Source organism: Ranitomeya variabilis, chromosome 3, assembly GCF_051348905.1.
Source record: "Ranitomeya variabilis isolate aRanVar5 chromosome 3, aRanVar5.hap1, whole genome shotgun sequence".
Lineage (NCBI taxonomy): Eukaryota > Metazoa > Chordata > Amphibia > Anura > Dendrobatidae > Ranitomeya > Ranitomeya variabilis.
Window position 1 is genome coordinate 298423870 of NC_135234.1, and position 16177 is coordinate 298440046.

The window sequence follows — 16177 nt, forward strand, 5'->3', positions numbered from 1 at the left end:
GGGCTTTCAGTGAGTCAAGGAATACTTACCTCGGCGCCGGCCACTTACGCAGACAGCTATTCTCCGGACCCTGCTCCCTGCCGTGCCACCATTGAGGAGCAATGCTGCACAAAGGATAATGATGGCCCCATAAGATGCTCCATATTAAAATATGCCCTATATAATGCTGCACAAAGGATAATGATGCCCCATAAGATGCTACATATTAACATATGCCCCATATAATGCTACATAAAGGTTAATGATGGCCCCATAAGAAGCTCCATATAAAAATATGCCCCATATAATGCTGCATAAAGGTTAATGATGGCCCCATAAGATGCTCCATATTAAAATATGCCCCATATAATGCTGCACAAAGGAGTTATGACTTGTATTGTTCAAGATTATTGTACTTGTTTTTATTATGTATACCCCTCCTCACTTGTAAAGCGCCATGGAATAAATGGCGCTATAACAATAAATAATAATAATAATAATAATGATGCCCCATAAGATGCTACATATTAACATATGCCCTATATAATGCTGCACAAAGGATAATGATGCCTCATAAGATGCTACATATTAACATATGCCCCATATAATGCTGCATAAAGGTTAATGATGGCCCCATAAGATACTCCATATTAAAATATGCCCCATATAATGCTGCTGCTGCGATAAAAAAAATAATAATGACATACTCACCTCTTGTCGCTGGCTCTCTGCAGTGACTGTTCAGGCAGAGGGCGTGCACTAAACATGTCATCGGGCCCAGTGACCTGAACGTCACAGCCAGAGGACCTGGAAGACACAGCGAGGCGGTGGAACGGGGACAGGTGAATATCGCATGGCTCACCCTCCCGGCGCTGCATATCAATCCCTGCATCTCGGGTGCCGTCATCTCTTCCTGTCTTCCTTCCTGTGCTGTGCGGTCAGTGATACCGCTCATTAAAGTAATAAATATGTGCTCCACACCTATGGTAGTGGAGACGTGTGCATATTCATTACTTTAATGAGCGGTACCATGAGACCGCTCAGCACAGGAAGAAAGACAGGAAGAGAGCTGCCGGCCCCAAGATGCAGGTACTGATATGCAGCGATACCAGGAGGGAGAGTATGATGTCTTCTGCTCCCCCACCCCCGGAAATGACTCGTGTATAAGCAGAGAGGGGCGTTTTCAGCACAAAAATATGTGCTGAAAATCTCGGCTTATACACGAGTATATACGGTACTGAAAATAGAGAACACGGATTTCTTTAACATAAAGAAAAAAATATATATACCAATTCAAATCACCATTACTGTGCCATTAGAGTAAATTCCTTACATTACAATAACACATCCTGCTGAAAGGTCTTCTTTAAAGAGGGCATACACACAACTAATGGATTAAAAAAAAAATCTGTAAAATGAGGATACTTAGTTCTAAGGGAAAACACACCTAGCAAACTTGTGCTGACTCAGAACCAAGACATTGCCCCGAATCTCTGCAACAATCTTACTCTTGTCTTCAGGCCGACCATGTTCTAAAACATGCTGAATGACATAGTTTCCATATTGATCCTGCAAAACAAAATTAAAGGAACAGGCAAAATTAGAAAAAAAGGAAATGTAAGTATTCAGTTCAGGAAGAGAGTATCATTTCAGGATAAAAGGTTAGGTAACTGTCGGTTAAAAGAAAAAAAATGCTAAAATTAAATGCTGTCCTTTACAATAAATAATAGACAAAAAGATAAAACGGAACACTGAAAATACCACAATCTGGAAAATATTGAATGAAATGTTCCAGTTGCAATTCTTTATTCATAAGAGTGGAATGTGTTGAGAACAATAAAACATGATCAATGTAAATCAAAATTAATACTCCATGGATGTCTGAATTTGGAAGGATACTCAAAGTGGAAAATCTAATTACAGGCTCATCCAACTTCCCTGTGTGGCCTCCACATGCCTGTAAAGACCTCCCTACAACACCTAGGCACGCTCCTGATGAGGCGGCAGATGTTCTCCTGTGGGATGTCCTCTCAGACCTGGATTAAAGAATCAGTCAACTCCTGGACAGTCTGTGGTTCAACGTGGCATTAGTGGATGGAACAAAACATGATGTCCCAGATGTGCTCGATTGGATTCAGCCCCGGGGAATGGGCAGGTCAATCCATAGTATCAATGCTTTCATCATGCAGAAACTGCTTACACATTTCAGCCACATGAGGCCTTGGCTACCATTGTCATGCATGACAAGGAACCCTGTGCCCACTGCACCTGCATATGGTCTCACAATGGGTCTGAGTATCTCATCCAGGTACCTAATGTCAGGGTACTGCTGGCTAGAACATGGAGGGCTGTGCGGCCTTCAAAAGAAATGCTTTTTCACGCCATTACTGACCCACTGCCAAACTGATCATGCTGGAGGATGTTGCAGGCAGCAGAATATTCTCCAGTGTCCCCAGACTCGGTCACGTTTGCTCAGTGTGAATCTGCTCTCATCCGTTTAGAGCACAGGGCGCCAATTAAGAATCTGCCAGTCTTGGTGCTCTCTGGCTAATGCCAATTGCTCTGCACAGTGTTGGGCTGTAAGCACAACACCCGCTTGTGGACGTCAGGCCCTCATATCGCTCTAACAGAGTCGGTTTCTGACAGTTTGAGCAGACACATGGATGTTAGTGTCTTGCTGGAGGTCATTTTGCAGGGCTGTGGCACTGCTGCTCCTTGCAGAAAGGAGGAGGTAGTGGTCCTGCTGCTGGGTTGTTGCTCTCTTACAGATCCCTCCACGTCTCCTTGTGTACTAGCCAATCACCTGGCATCTGCTCCATGATCTACACACTGTGCTGACAGACACAGCTACTCTTCTTGCCACAGCTCACATTGATTTGCCATCCTGGATGAGCTGCACTACCTGAGCAACTTCTGTGGGATGTAGACACCGCCTCATGCTACTGTAGGAGTGAGAGTAACCATTCAAATTACCCATACAATCAATGGGAAAAATAGAGGCAGATACAAAATATATGTCTCATTAAAATTTAATAATTTATTGAACAAATAACATAAAATTAACAAGGGAATATCACAAAAAACTTTAAGGGTAGTACAAGGACCAAGGATTAAAAACACATAAGCATGTATAAAATATATATACGCACCCAAAAACAACTAATGTACAAATCCAACAACCCTTCATAGAAACTGCACCAAATGTCAGGATCCTGGTTGTATAACAGAGTAATAGTAGTGTCTATAGTGCAAAAGCAGAGTGTACAAAGGCCTAACGCCTAATGCTGTATGGAATACAAACTACTTACATGGAATCCTTAGCCTCGTGTGTACACCCTCAAAGTACCCCGACAGCGCCGTTTCGCTATAGTAGCTTCTTCAAAAGGGGCACCTTTTGTGATATTCCCTTGTTAATTTTATGTTATTTGTTCAATAAATTATTAAATTTTAATGAGACATATATTTTGTATCTGCCTCTATTTTTCCCATTGATTGTATGGGTAATTTGAATGGTTACATTTGGTTGGAGGTTTTTACTTAAAACCCTGGACTTTTGAGATGTGTAGGAGTGAGAGCAATGACAAACTGCAAAAAGTGACCAAAACAACAGACAAAAAGGATGAGAACAAAGAAATGTCTGGTCACAACCAGCAGACCCACTAATTTATATGGTGTTGTCTTGCTAATTGCCTATCATTTCTACCTGTTGTCTGTACCATTTGCACAACAGCAGGAGAAATTGATTCACAATTAGTTAGCAGCTCTCCTAAGAAAAAGAAATGCGCTTCGAGGTTCTTTCACCACTGCAAGGCTCTATACCAGGTCAGTTTACCTTATCTGCACGTGTCTTTAATATTGTAACATAGACGGTCTTTCTATTCATGTACTGCCCTGCTGCTATTATTACCTATCTATTACTTATACACCTGCTGCTACAACATAGATACCTCATGTAAGGCGTTTCACCTACTATTTATATATTTTGGTGTTCAACTGCTTTTTTAGCTACTTTATATAAAGACATTTTTTTGTGCAGTCCATTAATTTTTTGTTACAATCCTATCTGGATGGAATTTATATTAAATTACTTGCATTTATTTAAGGTAACTTTCTTATAGCATTGGCTATTATTTTCGGTGTAATTCCTTATTACCGTATATACTTGAGTATAAGCTGACCCAAGTATAAGCAGAGACCCCTAATTTTGCAACGAAAAACTGGGAAAAAACTTATTAACTCGAGTATAAGCCTAGGGTGGGAAATGCAGCAGCTACTGGTAAATTTAAAAAATAAAAATATATACCAATAAAAGTAAAATTGATTGAGACATCAGTAGGGTAAAGGGAACTTGTCACCCCCAGAATCGAAGATGAGTTAAGCCCACCGGCATCAGGTGCTTATCTACAGCATTTTGTAATGCTGTAGATAAGCCCACGCTGTATCCTGAAAGATGAGAAAAAAAGGTTAGATTATACTCACCTTGGGGGGGGGGGGGGGCGGTCCGGTCCGATGGGTGTCACGGTCCGGGGCCTCCTATCTTCATAGGATGACGTCCTCTTCTTGTCTTCACGCTGCGGATCCTGCGTACTGTGTCTGCCCTGTTGAGGGCAGAGCAAAGTACTGCAGTGCGCAGGCGCCGGGCCTCTCTGACCTTTCCCGGCGCCTGTGCACTGCAGTACTTTGCTCTGCCCTCAACAGGGCAAAGTACGCCTGCGCCGAAGCGTGAAGACAAGAAGAAGACGTCATCGTAAGAAGATGTAAGAAGATGGGAGGCGCGACCGCGATGCCCATCGGACCGGACAGCAGCGGGACCGCCCCTGGGTGAGTATAATATAACCTTTTTCTCATCTTTCAGGATACATCGGGGGCTTATCTGCAGCATTACAGAATGCTGTAGGTAAGCCCCTGATGCCGGTGGGCTTAGCTCATCTTCGACTCTGGGGGTGACAGGTTCCCTTTAAGTGTTTTTGAAAATCCATATTGAATTAGGAGCCCCATATAATGCTCCATACAGTTAATGATGGGCCCCATAAGATGCTCCATACAAAATAAGCTCCAAGAAACCAAAAAAGAGAATATGGGAAGCATATACCATAAAAAATAACAAAGCTTATTGAATAGAAATTACATAAAAATAAAGTAGGGACAAAAATGCTAAAAAACCACTTATTGTATATACTCGAGTATAAGCCGAGAGTTTCAGCCCAATTTTTAAGGCTGAAAGTGCCCCTCTCGGCTTATACTCGAGTCATTCCCAGGGGAGGGGGAGCGGCGGCTGTCACGTCATACTCACCTGCTCCCAGCGCAGTCCCTGCTTCTCCAATGCGATGGTCTCAGGGCAAAAGTAATGAATATGGACGCGACTCCACTCCCATAGGAGTGGAGCGCATATTCATTACTTTAATGAGCGGTACCAGTGATCGCTGAACACAGGAACAAACTACTGGCACCAGAGACCATCGCACCGGAGAAGCAGGGACCGCGCCGGGAACAGGTGAGTATGACGGGGGATGGTGAGCCATGCGATATTCACCTGACCCCGTTCCACTGCCGGGCTCCATCTTCCGCGTCCTCTGGCTGTGGCGTTCAGGTCAGAGGGCGTGATGACGTGGTTAGTGCGCGCCCTCTGCCTGAACGATCACTGCAGAGACACGGAAGACACAGCGGCCTATGCAGCCTCAATAGTAAAAACATCTAATGTTAAATTTATAATAATAAAAAAAATAAATCATTATATACTCACCTTCCGCCGCCTTTCCGACGCTCCGGTGACCGGTCCATGCAAGCGGCAGGTTCCGGTGCTAAGGTTGATGTGCGACAAGGACCTGTCATGACGTCACAGTCATGTGACCGCGACGTCATCACAGGCCCTGCGCGAGAAGGACCTGCCATGACGTCACAGTCATGTGACCGCGACATCATCGCAGGCCCTGCGCGCATGCGCGAGAAGGACCTGCCGTGACGTCACGGTTATGTGACCGCGACGTCATCACACCCTCGGACCGGAAGCTGCCGCCTGAACCGAACACAGGCGACAGAACTACAAGGGGCCCCTCGGAAGGTGAGTATATGTTTATTTTTTAACCTGTGACATACGTGGCTGGGCAATATACTACGTGGCTGGGTAATATACTACATCGCTGTGCAATATAGTACGTGGCTCTGTGCTGTATACTACGTCATGGGGCAATATACTACGTCACGGGGCAATATACTACGTAACTGGGCAATATACTACGTAACTGGGCAATATACTACGCAACTAGGCAATATACTACGCAACTAGGCAATATACTACGCAACTAGGCAATATACTACGTGGCTCTGTGCTGTATACTACGTCGCTGTGCAATATACTACGTGGCTCTGTGCTGTATACTATGTAACTGGGCAATATACTACGTGGCTCTGTGCTGTATACTACGTAACTGGGCAATATACTACGTAACTGGGCAATATACTACGTGGCTGTACAATATACTACGTGGCTCTGCAATGTACTACGTCACTGGGCAATATACTACATGGCTGTGCAATATACTACGTAACTGGGCAATATACTACGTGGCGTGCAATATACTACGTCACTGGGCAATATACTACGTAACTGGGCAATATACTACGTGGCTGTGCAATATACTACGTCACTGGGCAATATACTACATCACTGGGCAATATACTACATCACTGGGCAATATACTACGTCACTGGGCAATATACTACGTGGACATGCATATTCTAGAATACCCGATGCGTTAGAATCGGGCCACCATCTAGTAGTGCATAAAAATAGAAGTTACCCTAAAAAAATGTAATACATACATACATTAGGGAACAACCCTTACTGAAGGCTATCCATCTAGTCTCCTAATCTGTGAGCACAATATTGGGAATTTTATTCTAATTACCTGGTTATTTACTATGTAATCTGTAAATTGGAACAGATTTGTGTTTTACAGGGAACTCTTCTGTTTGATTTAATCATCGATGTCACTAATTGTTTCCACTAATGTTTGAGCACAAGTGCTCGTTACTCAAGTTTGCCGAGGGTGCTCGGGTATACATGAAGTATAGAAAGTGCTCGAGTGACATGTTAAGAGTAGAGTTGAGCGAATTTGATATGGTCATGGCTTATTCAGCAAGCTACTGCGCTTGCCAAACAAGCTGCAAAGGGAACCCGGCTTCCTGGATCGTTCCAGCTCATCAGCTGTCCGGCTCCACAGCTGCATGTGTCGCAACTGTGTGACAGTCATGACACATGCATGAAGAGCCCAACAAACATGATCTCCATGCATGTGTCGTGACTGTCACACAGCCGCAACACATGCAGCTGCGGAGCCAAACAGTTGATCAGCCGGAGCCATCCAGGAAGCCGGGTTCCCTCTGCAGCTCATTTGGCAAGCACTATAGCTTGCCGAATAAGCATGAACCCGAGCAAATTCACTCATCTCTAGTTAAGAGTGCCCACGACCGCATGTCTCACCGCTGTTAACCACAAAACATGCCGGCATTTCCCATGTTTGTCAGGCAATCCCTAAATGTTTTATGGCAGTCTAACAGCTATATGAGGGCTTGGGGACTCGAACATCTCACTTGAGCACCCTTGATACTTCGTGCATACCCGAGCACCCTAGGCAAACCCGAGTAATTAGCACTTGCACTCATCACTAGTTACAATATCTTTGCTTTCATGTTCACTTATTCTATAATAAAAATGTTTGAGAAAAAAAAAAGTCCTGCAAGATGTTTGCATTTATCAAAAAGAACTACATACAGAAGTTATAGGTTCATATATATTGCCAGAATCCATCCCTTCCTCAGCCCACAATCTACCAAAGCTTTTGTGCATGCCCTCATCATCTCCTGCTTCGATTACTGCAACACCATCCTCTGTGGCCTCCCCTCTAACTCTCTTGTACCGCTCCAGTCTATCCTCAATTTTGATGCCTGGCTAATCCACCTCTCTCCTCACTACTCCCCTGCTTCTCCCCTCTGCAAATCCCTCCACTGGCTCCCAATTCCCCAACGAATCCAGTTCAAACTACTAACACTGATCTACAAAGCCATCCACCTGTCTCCTTCCCTGTATCTCTGAACTAATTTCCCAATATCTTCCCTCACGTAATCTTCGATCCTCCCAAGACCTCCTACTCTCCTCCACACTTATTTGTTCCTCACACAACCGCCTCCAAGATTTCTCCCGAATATCCCCATCCTCTGGAATTCCACGCCTCAACAAGTCCGATTAGCCACCACCCTTGGTTCCTTCAGACGGAACCTGAAAACCGATCTCTTCAGGAAAGCCTACAGCCTGCAATAACCATTCTGCTACCTCACCAATCACCCGGGATGCCACCTCAGCAATCACCCGGGCTGCTGCCTCACCAACCACCCGAGCTGCCGCCTCACCACCACCAGTGCTGCAGCACCCCCGACCTTCTGTCTCTTCCCCATTATCCCATAGAAAGTAAGTTCTCAAGTACAGGGTCCTCTCCCCTCTGTACCAGTCTGTCATTGTAAATTTGTTTACTGTAAACGATATCTATAACTCTGTACGTAACCCATTTCTCATGTACAGCACCATGGAATTAATGGTGCTATATAAATAAATAAAAATAATATACAAAAAACATGAACAATAACCAAAGGATAAAAATATATATAAATCTTTATTAGACAAACAAAAATACATGAAAGATTAAAAAAAAGAAGTTATGGGTTGAAATGTACTCAAAGTATTTGCAAAACTGTGTGCATGGCTGTTTATGAAACAAATGAATGGGGTCATTATAGAATGTAAATTGTGTGGAAAAAATTATTATCGCTATCATTGTAATTACTTTTATTTTTGTCATGTCTTATAGTATCAGTTCTTTCCAAAAACAGACATTTTTTTATTGTCTACAAACTTTTGTACACTAAGCGTCCGTATTAGCCGCACAGCTCAATACATTGCTATAAAAAAAGCTACACAAACCTTTTCAAGTAATCTGTCAACCTTCTTGACTCTGGTTTTGGAAATACAAAACCTCCATTGATAACTCTGTTGTATTAGGCTACTTTCACACTAGCGTTAACTGCAATACGTTAAAATGCATCGTTTTGCAGAAAAAACGCATCCTGCAAAAGTGTTTGCAGGATGCGTTTTTTCCCCATAGACTTGTATTGGCGACGCATTGCGACGGATTGTCATACGTCGTGTCCGTCGGACGACGTATGCGTCGAAATTTGGTGACACGTCGTCGGCAAAAAACGTTGATTGTAACATTTTTTGTCTCCGCCTAAAAAACGTGTCGCGACGCATCCTGTGGCATGCGTCGTTGGCTACAATGGAAGCCTATGAGCGACGGATGCGTCGGGACACGTAGTACGACACAATGCAGCGCTGCAATACGTTTTTTTACACTAAGCATGCTCAGAAGCTGGATTTTGTTGCCAATTGGCCAGACACCCCCAAATCTATATAAACCTGGCCTGGGCCTTCAACCCCACATATGCCAGCAAGAAGACCAAGTGAGAAGAAGACTCCAGGCCGCCAGCAAGACTCCAGGCCGCCAGCAAGACTCCAGGCCGCCAGCAAGACTCCAGGCCGCCAGCAAGACTCCAGGCCGCCAGCAAGACTCCAGGCCGCCAGCAAGACTCCAGGCCGCCAGCAAGACTCCAGGCCGCCAGCAAGACTCCAGGCCGCCAGCAAGACTCCAGGCCGCCAGCAAGACTCCAGCCACCATAGAGCCAGTGTGAGTATTGCAATTTTTTTGTGCGTCTGTGTGCCTGTGCATTTGTGTGTGTATGAGGTACTGACTACAGCAAGAGCTTAAAACCTGAAGAGAACCAGAGGCCTGCCATCGTCCTGCAACAGCCAGTGCCATGCTAGAGTCCAGATCCACCCTGATGCCAGCCACTGTGAAGACATGCAGCTCCAGCCGGAGGACTGTCAGCCTTTTTTACGTGTGTGTGCGTATGCGTCTTCTGTTTGGGTCCACCTTTGTGCCTTTGTTGTACATATGTGTATTTGCATAAAGCTTATGTGCTTTTGTGTGTGTGTGTGTGTGTGTATTTTTGTACGGCTGTGTGCTTTTGTATGTATGCCTTCATGTGTCTGCACTTTATTATGCCTTCGCCAATCTTATGCCTGTTCATGTGGAAGGGTATGTGTCCACGTTCAGAATTGCATCAGGATTTGGTCAGGATTTTCCATCAGTATTTGTAAGCCAAAACCAGGAGTGGGTGATAAATGCAGAAGTGGTGCATGTTTTTCTATTATACTTTTCCTCTAATCGTTACACTCCTGGTTTTGGCTTACACATACTGATGGAAAATCCTGACCAAATCCTGATGCAATCCTGAACGTGGACACATACCAGGCATGTTTGTGTGCGTCTTGTTGATTGCATGTGCATTTGTCCATGCCTTAGTTGGTTAATTGCCTTTTTCTGATGTATTTACTAAGTATAGTGGTCTGTGCAGCATGTGGTTTAAATGTGGTTTTTTTTTCTCTTAAATTTTTTATTTTTTTAAATCGGATGTATTTTTGCAGAGTCTAGTGGTCTGCAGCTTGTGGTTTGAATGTGTGAGCGTGGGTTTTTTTTTTTTCTATTTAAAAGTGTTGATTTTCTTATTACTGTTGAAACCATTCGCAGTTGATGTACTTGTATTTAAAATAAAGAGCATTTCAGCTCCTAATTGTGATGTAAAAAAAAAAAAAGAAAATAATAAAATGTTTATTAAAAAAATGTCCGTAGTATCATTTCAGAAAGGTAAATTTAAAACTGGTGTATGTACCAATGGTTACACATGCAATACAGAGTTGGTTGAGGGCTCATTTTTTACTAAAGGTTATACTTTAAAGGTTTTTTGGGGGAGGTGATTTTTGAAAATAAAATGTGGTAAATATATTTTTACATGGTGGGTTCACATTTCAAAATATTTTTTTTTGGGACATGGAAATGAATGGTATAACGTGCACCTGTTTTGGGGTTTTGGTGTTCACCTTTAATGAACATTTCTCACATCATTTTAGCAGCGTGTTTATCGTTAAACATTACCTAGTTCAGGGGGTGGTCTAACTACAAATCCATTATACTTATTACAGATACACCAGGGACCATATCCACTCAGCAGCCCACCAGGACCACAGCCACAAATCTTTAAAAGTAAGTTTTGAAGACCCCAAATCTGCTACTTCAATGTGTAGAGCAGATTGCAAGTTTCTTTTAACTTACAGAGACACCAGGACCACAGCCGCCGCCTGTCTTCCCCACCAGGACCAGCCCACCAGGACCACAGCCACAAATCTTTAAAAGTAAGTTTTGAAGACCCCAAATCTGCTACTTCAATGTGTAGAGCAGATTGCAAGTGTCTTTTAACTTACAGAGACACAAGGACCACAGCCGCCGCCTGTCTTCCCCACCAGGACCAGCCCACCAGGACCAGCTCACCAGGACCACAGCCACAAATCTTTAAAAGTAAGTTTTGAAGACCCCAAATCTGCTACTTCAATGTGTAGAGCAGATTGCACGTGTCTTAACTTACAGAGACACCAGGACCACAGCCACCGCCTGTCTTCCCCACCGGGACCAGCCCACCAGGACCAGCCCACCAGGACCACAGCCACAAATCTTTAAAAGTAAGTTTTGAAGACCACAAATCTGCTACTTCAATGTGTAGAGCAGATTGCAAGTGTCTTTTAACTTACAGAGACACCAGGACCACAGCCGCCGCCTGTCTTCCCCACCAGGACCAGCCCACCAGGACCACAGCCACAAATCTTTAAAAGTTTTGAAGACCCCAAATCTGCTACTTCAATGTGTAGAGCAGATTGCAAGTGTCTTTTAACTTACAGAGACACCAGGACCACAGCCGCCGGCCTTGTTACCGCAACAATGTCCTCTTCTGACAGCCCTCCTCCACAGCAACAGCGTGTATCGGTAAGTTAACACAAAAAATGTTTTTTTTTTTTGTTTTTTAATTTACATTTTTGTTGATCACTACATGCATAAATTATGTTTAAACAGGAAGCTGAATCAGATGAGGAGCTGTCAGAAGGGAGCGAGACGGGTGGAGAGATGCAAGTGGAGGAGGAACCAAGTGTAAGTAGTGGTGAAACAGTTGCTTCACACATCACACTGCACCATACACAAAACAGATTTTCATACATAACTAAACACAGAAAACATATGCCTACATTAAAGAGAATTTGTTTCCTTTATTTCAGTCTCCTGCTGCTCCTGCTGCTGCTGAACAGTCAGCAAACCGTGAAGGTTCTCCCAGCCGCTCCCAGAGTCGGCGGAATCGTCGCCGCGGTCGGCCATCAGTGAGTTTTTTTTTTGGGGGGGGGGGGGGGGGGATTCTATTGGTACTTTTGTGTTTCAGTGTACTAATTTTTTTGTTTTTCTTCTTCTTTTTTTTGCACAGGCTTCACGGCGTGCTCCCGCTGAAGACTTTGATGATGATATAGACATCGACTGTCTCATCGAGGAGGTTCGCGAGCGGGAGCCGCTGTGGAACATGGCTGACCGCAGGCATGCCGATAGCAGTGTCACCCGTCGGCTCTGGGAGGAAGTATGCCAGAACATCTTTCCGAGGTGGGAGGACCTTCTTCCACAGCAGCAGAGCAAACTATGTACTTTTCACTATGTACTTTCACTATGTACTTTCACTATGTACTTTCACTATGTACTTTCACTATGTACTTTCACTATGTACTTTCACTATGTACTTTCACTATGTACTTTTCACTTTTCAGTGATGTTTTAAGCTGAATGTAATGTATTGCATTTACCAATTTTTTTTTTTTCTTTTCATTCTTGTCTTCACAGGTGGAAAGGTTAGGAAGCGGTGGCGGTCACTGAGGGATCGCTTTAAGAGGGAATTTAACGAGGAGATGCAGGCCCCGAGTGGCTCAGCAGGAAGGAAGAGGAGCAAATATAAACACGGCCCTGCCCTCTCCTTCCTGAGGCTTACAATGCTGAGTAGAGTAAGTATTCTACAGTCCACTAATAACCATGTTAACCTGTCTAACTTAGTTTGGTTTCAGTCAGGGCTTTTTCATATCAATATATTAATTGTTTTTGTTTTTTCTTTCACAGCACCTTCTCCAGCCACCGGGCGCATGCATCTTCCTCTGCGCCCTCTGGAGCGATCCCTCCTGAGACCGCCACCGAGGGCCACGTCGGTAGGCCCCACACCTCTGACCCCTCCTCTGACCCCTCCACTTCATCCGCCCCAAGCACTGGAGCATTATTGCAGCCTTCCTTGCACGAATCTGATGCTGAACAGATAGCGTTCCCTTTACCCCACCCCTCTGATCCAGCCACCTCTAGACCACCATTAGGTTCGTGGCGGCAGCGACAGAGGGGTCAGGAAAGGAGCTATGCTCCTGAGTTCTTACATCTGAATGCATCCTTCCAAAGCTCTTTCAAAATTTTGGGAGAGCAAGTGACTGCTGGTTTCAACATGGTGCAATCACGCATCAGTGAAACAAGCCATGAAACCAGCAGTCGCTTGGATAGGCTGCATTCAGATGTAAGTCAGTCTCCGGCCAATCTTTTTTTTCAATCCATGCTCAGGAGCATGGAAAAGCTTTCTTTTGAGCAACATATGCGGGTAATGAATACCTGCCATAATGCTCTACTGAAGGCCCTTCACGAACCCCAATCTACCCCCACACCTCCCCACACATCCACTACAATTCCACCCCAGGCCCCATTTCCACACCATGCCCACCCCAGGCCCCATTTCCACACCATACCCCCCCATTACCAAACCCAGCCCCAATACCCACACCAGCCCCAATACCAAACCCAGCCCCAATCCCCACGCCAGCCCCATTACCAAACCCAGCCCCAAACCCCACGCCAGCCCCAATACCAAACCCAGCCCCAATACCCACGCCAGTTCCAATACCCACGCCAGTCCCAATATCCAACCCAATCCCAATACCCAACCCAGTCCCAATACCCAACCTAGTCCCCATACCCATCCCGGCCCCCAAACCAAATTTCTTCCCCAATGTTTTCTTCCTTGCCCAGCTTTTCTTCCCCAGTAAGTATTCCCCCTACCCCAACACCACCCCCCTCTGGTCAGCCTCCAGCTTTTACCCCCCCCTTCCACTGCACCCCAACCAAGTAGGGTTTTCCCACCTACCGACGTGGTCCAACCTTCCAGCCCCCTCCTCCCCTTGTATTTCCACCCCACAGTTTGAAGATTTGTAACATGCTATTTAAGAATGTTAAAGTTTGTTAATTTTATTAAAAAAAATTTGAAAATAAATATATTTCTATTTTTTTGGCAAAAAAATAAAATAAAAAAAGGTAAAATAAAATTAAGTATGATTTAAATTCTACTCTTTGTGTGTGTGGATTCATTAAGGTAATATGGTAACTAATAAAAAAGGTAAAATAAAAATAAACACCAGACGTGTGAAAGGTATAACATATTGGTTTTATTACCCAGAAAAACACGCTTTTTGGACCTTTTTTTTGGGAGAAACACATTTTTTACATAAACAAAACACATGGAAAACATGTCACACAATGATGTCTTGCCATGGAATCCGCCCGACAGGTGACACAAAATAATCCGCAAACTGGTCCCTCATCCTGGTAACAGAACCTGTGGAGCGAACAGAGCTGCTGCGGTAATCCCACAAGGTTGTCTCCAATTCTTCGTCATGCAAGGAAACGGGCTCCTTTGAAAGGACAAAGTTATGGAGCACCACACATGCCTTAACAACCTCATCTACAGTTGTGGTTTGCAGTTTGATTGCCGTCAGCAGAACTCTCCACTTTGCCGTCAATATACCAAAAGAACACTCTACTACTCTTCTTGCTCTAGTAAGGCGGTAATTAAATAACCGTTTGGCACGGTTTAAGTTCCGGCTACTATATGGTTTCAGTAGGTGCGGCGAGAGTTGAAACGCTTCATCACCTACACAAACATATTGCATGGCTGGTTCACTTGTTCCTGGGAGAGGTCTGGCTGGCGGGAAATCGTATGTCTCTCCATACAGGCAACGACCCATTGGAGAGCTTTTAAAAACTTGAGAATCGTTGGACCGTCCATAGGCTCCTATGTCCACAGCAAGGAACTTGCAATTGGCGTCTGCAATAGCCATGAGTACGATTGAGAAGTATTTCTTGTAATTGTAGTACTCACAGCCTGTTCCTGCCGGTTTAGCAATCCTTATGTGTTTCCCGTCAACGGCACCAACACAATTTGGGAAATGGCAAATTTGCTGAAACTGTTCTGCACTTCTCAACCAGACGTCCATGGATGGTTGGGGGATATACTCCGGCTGTAAAGTGTCCCAAATAGCCCGACATGTCTCCTTCACTATTCCGGAAATAGTGGAAATGCCCAGCCGGAATTGGTAATGGAGCGAAGTCAGAGATTCACCCGTAGCTAGGAAGCTGGAAAAAAAAAAATAAAAATGTTAGAAAAAATTGCACAGACCAACAACATTTTTTTTTTTTGGTCTCCTGGTAAAGTTTCAATAAATGGCACCGTGAATTTTTTTTTTAGGACGGGACACACAATAAAACCTGCATGAAACCGGTGTAAAATAGTGGAATGGCCTCAAACAATACAAAAATTACATGCTGCAGAAAATAGTACGCAATATGTCAGCGCAATATGTCAGCGCAATATTGTCTGCAGCATGTAATATAACATTAAATATGAGCAATGACATGAAAAAAAGCAGTTGCATGTCAACAACCCAAAAAACAACAACATTCTGCAGAAAATGCAATGCAATGTTTCAGCGCAGTATTTTCTGCAGTCTGTTATAGGACATTCAATATGAGCAATGACATTAAAAAAAAGCAGTGGAATGGCCACAAACAATACAAAAATTACATGCTGCAGAAAATAGTGCGCAATATGTCAGCGCAGTATTTTCTGCAGTATGTTATATGACATTCAATATGAGCAATGACATAAAAAAAAGAGGCTTACCGCAGGGTCACCATCAGCCGCTCCGCCGGTGTGATGGCAAGCCTCATCCTTGTGTCCTGCCTTTGGATGACATCCCCTAGTTTTTCAAGCAAATAGTCAAAATGTTCCATCCTCATCCGTACGTAATTGTAGAATTTGTGTGGGTTGTGCAGCAACTCCAGGTACAGAGTGGACTGGACACCCCGGGTCATCCGCAGTTCATTTATCGGATGGATCCATAGTCTTCTCCGTCTCCGTTCCT

The 16177-nt window shown here is 44.2% G+C and overlaps 1 protein-coding gene across 21 annotated transcripts in view; it reads right to left on the reverse strand.

Annotated features, from left to right (window-relative positions):
• PUM1 (pumilio RNA binding family member 1) overlaps nucleotides 1-16177 on the reverse strand; it is a 401680-nt gene that overhangs the window by 55697 nt on the left and 329806 nt on the right. For all 21 annotated transcript variants that reach the window (XM_077295564.1, XM_077295579.1, XM_077295569.1 and 18 more), the window contains one exon: nucleotides 1427-1548. In XM_077295564.1, the coding sequence (XP_077151679.1) occupies nucleotides 1427-1548 (122 nt within the window). The remainder of the gene's footprint in view (nucleotides 1-1426; nucleotides 1549-16177) is intronic.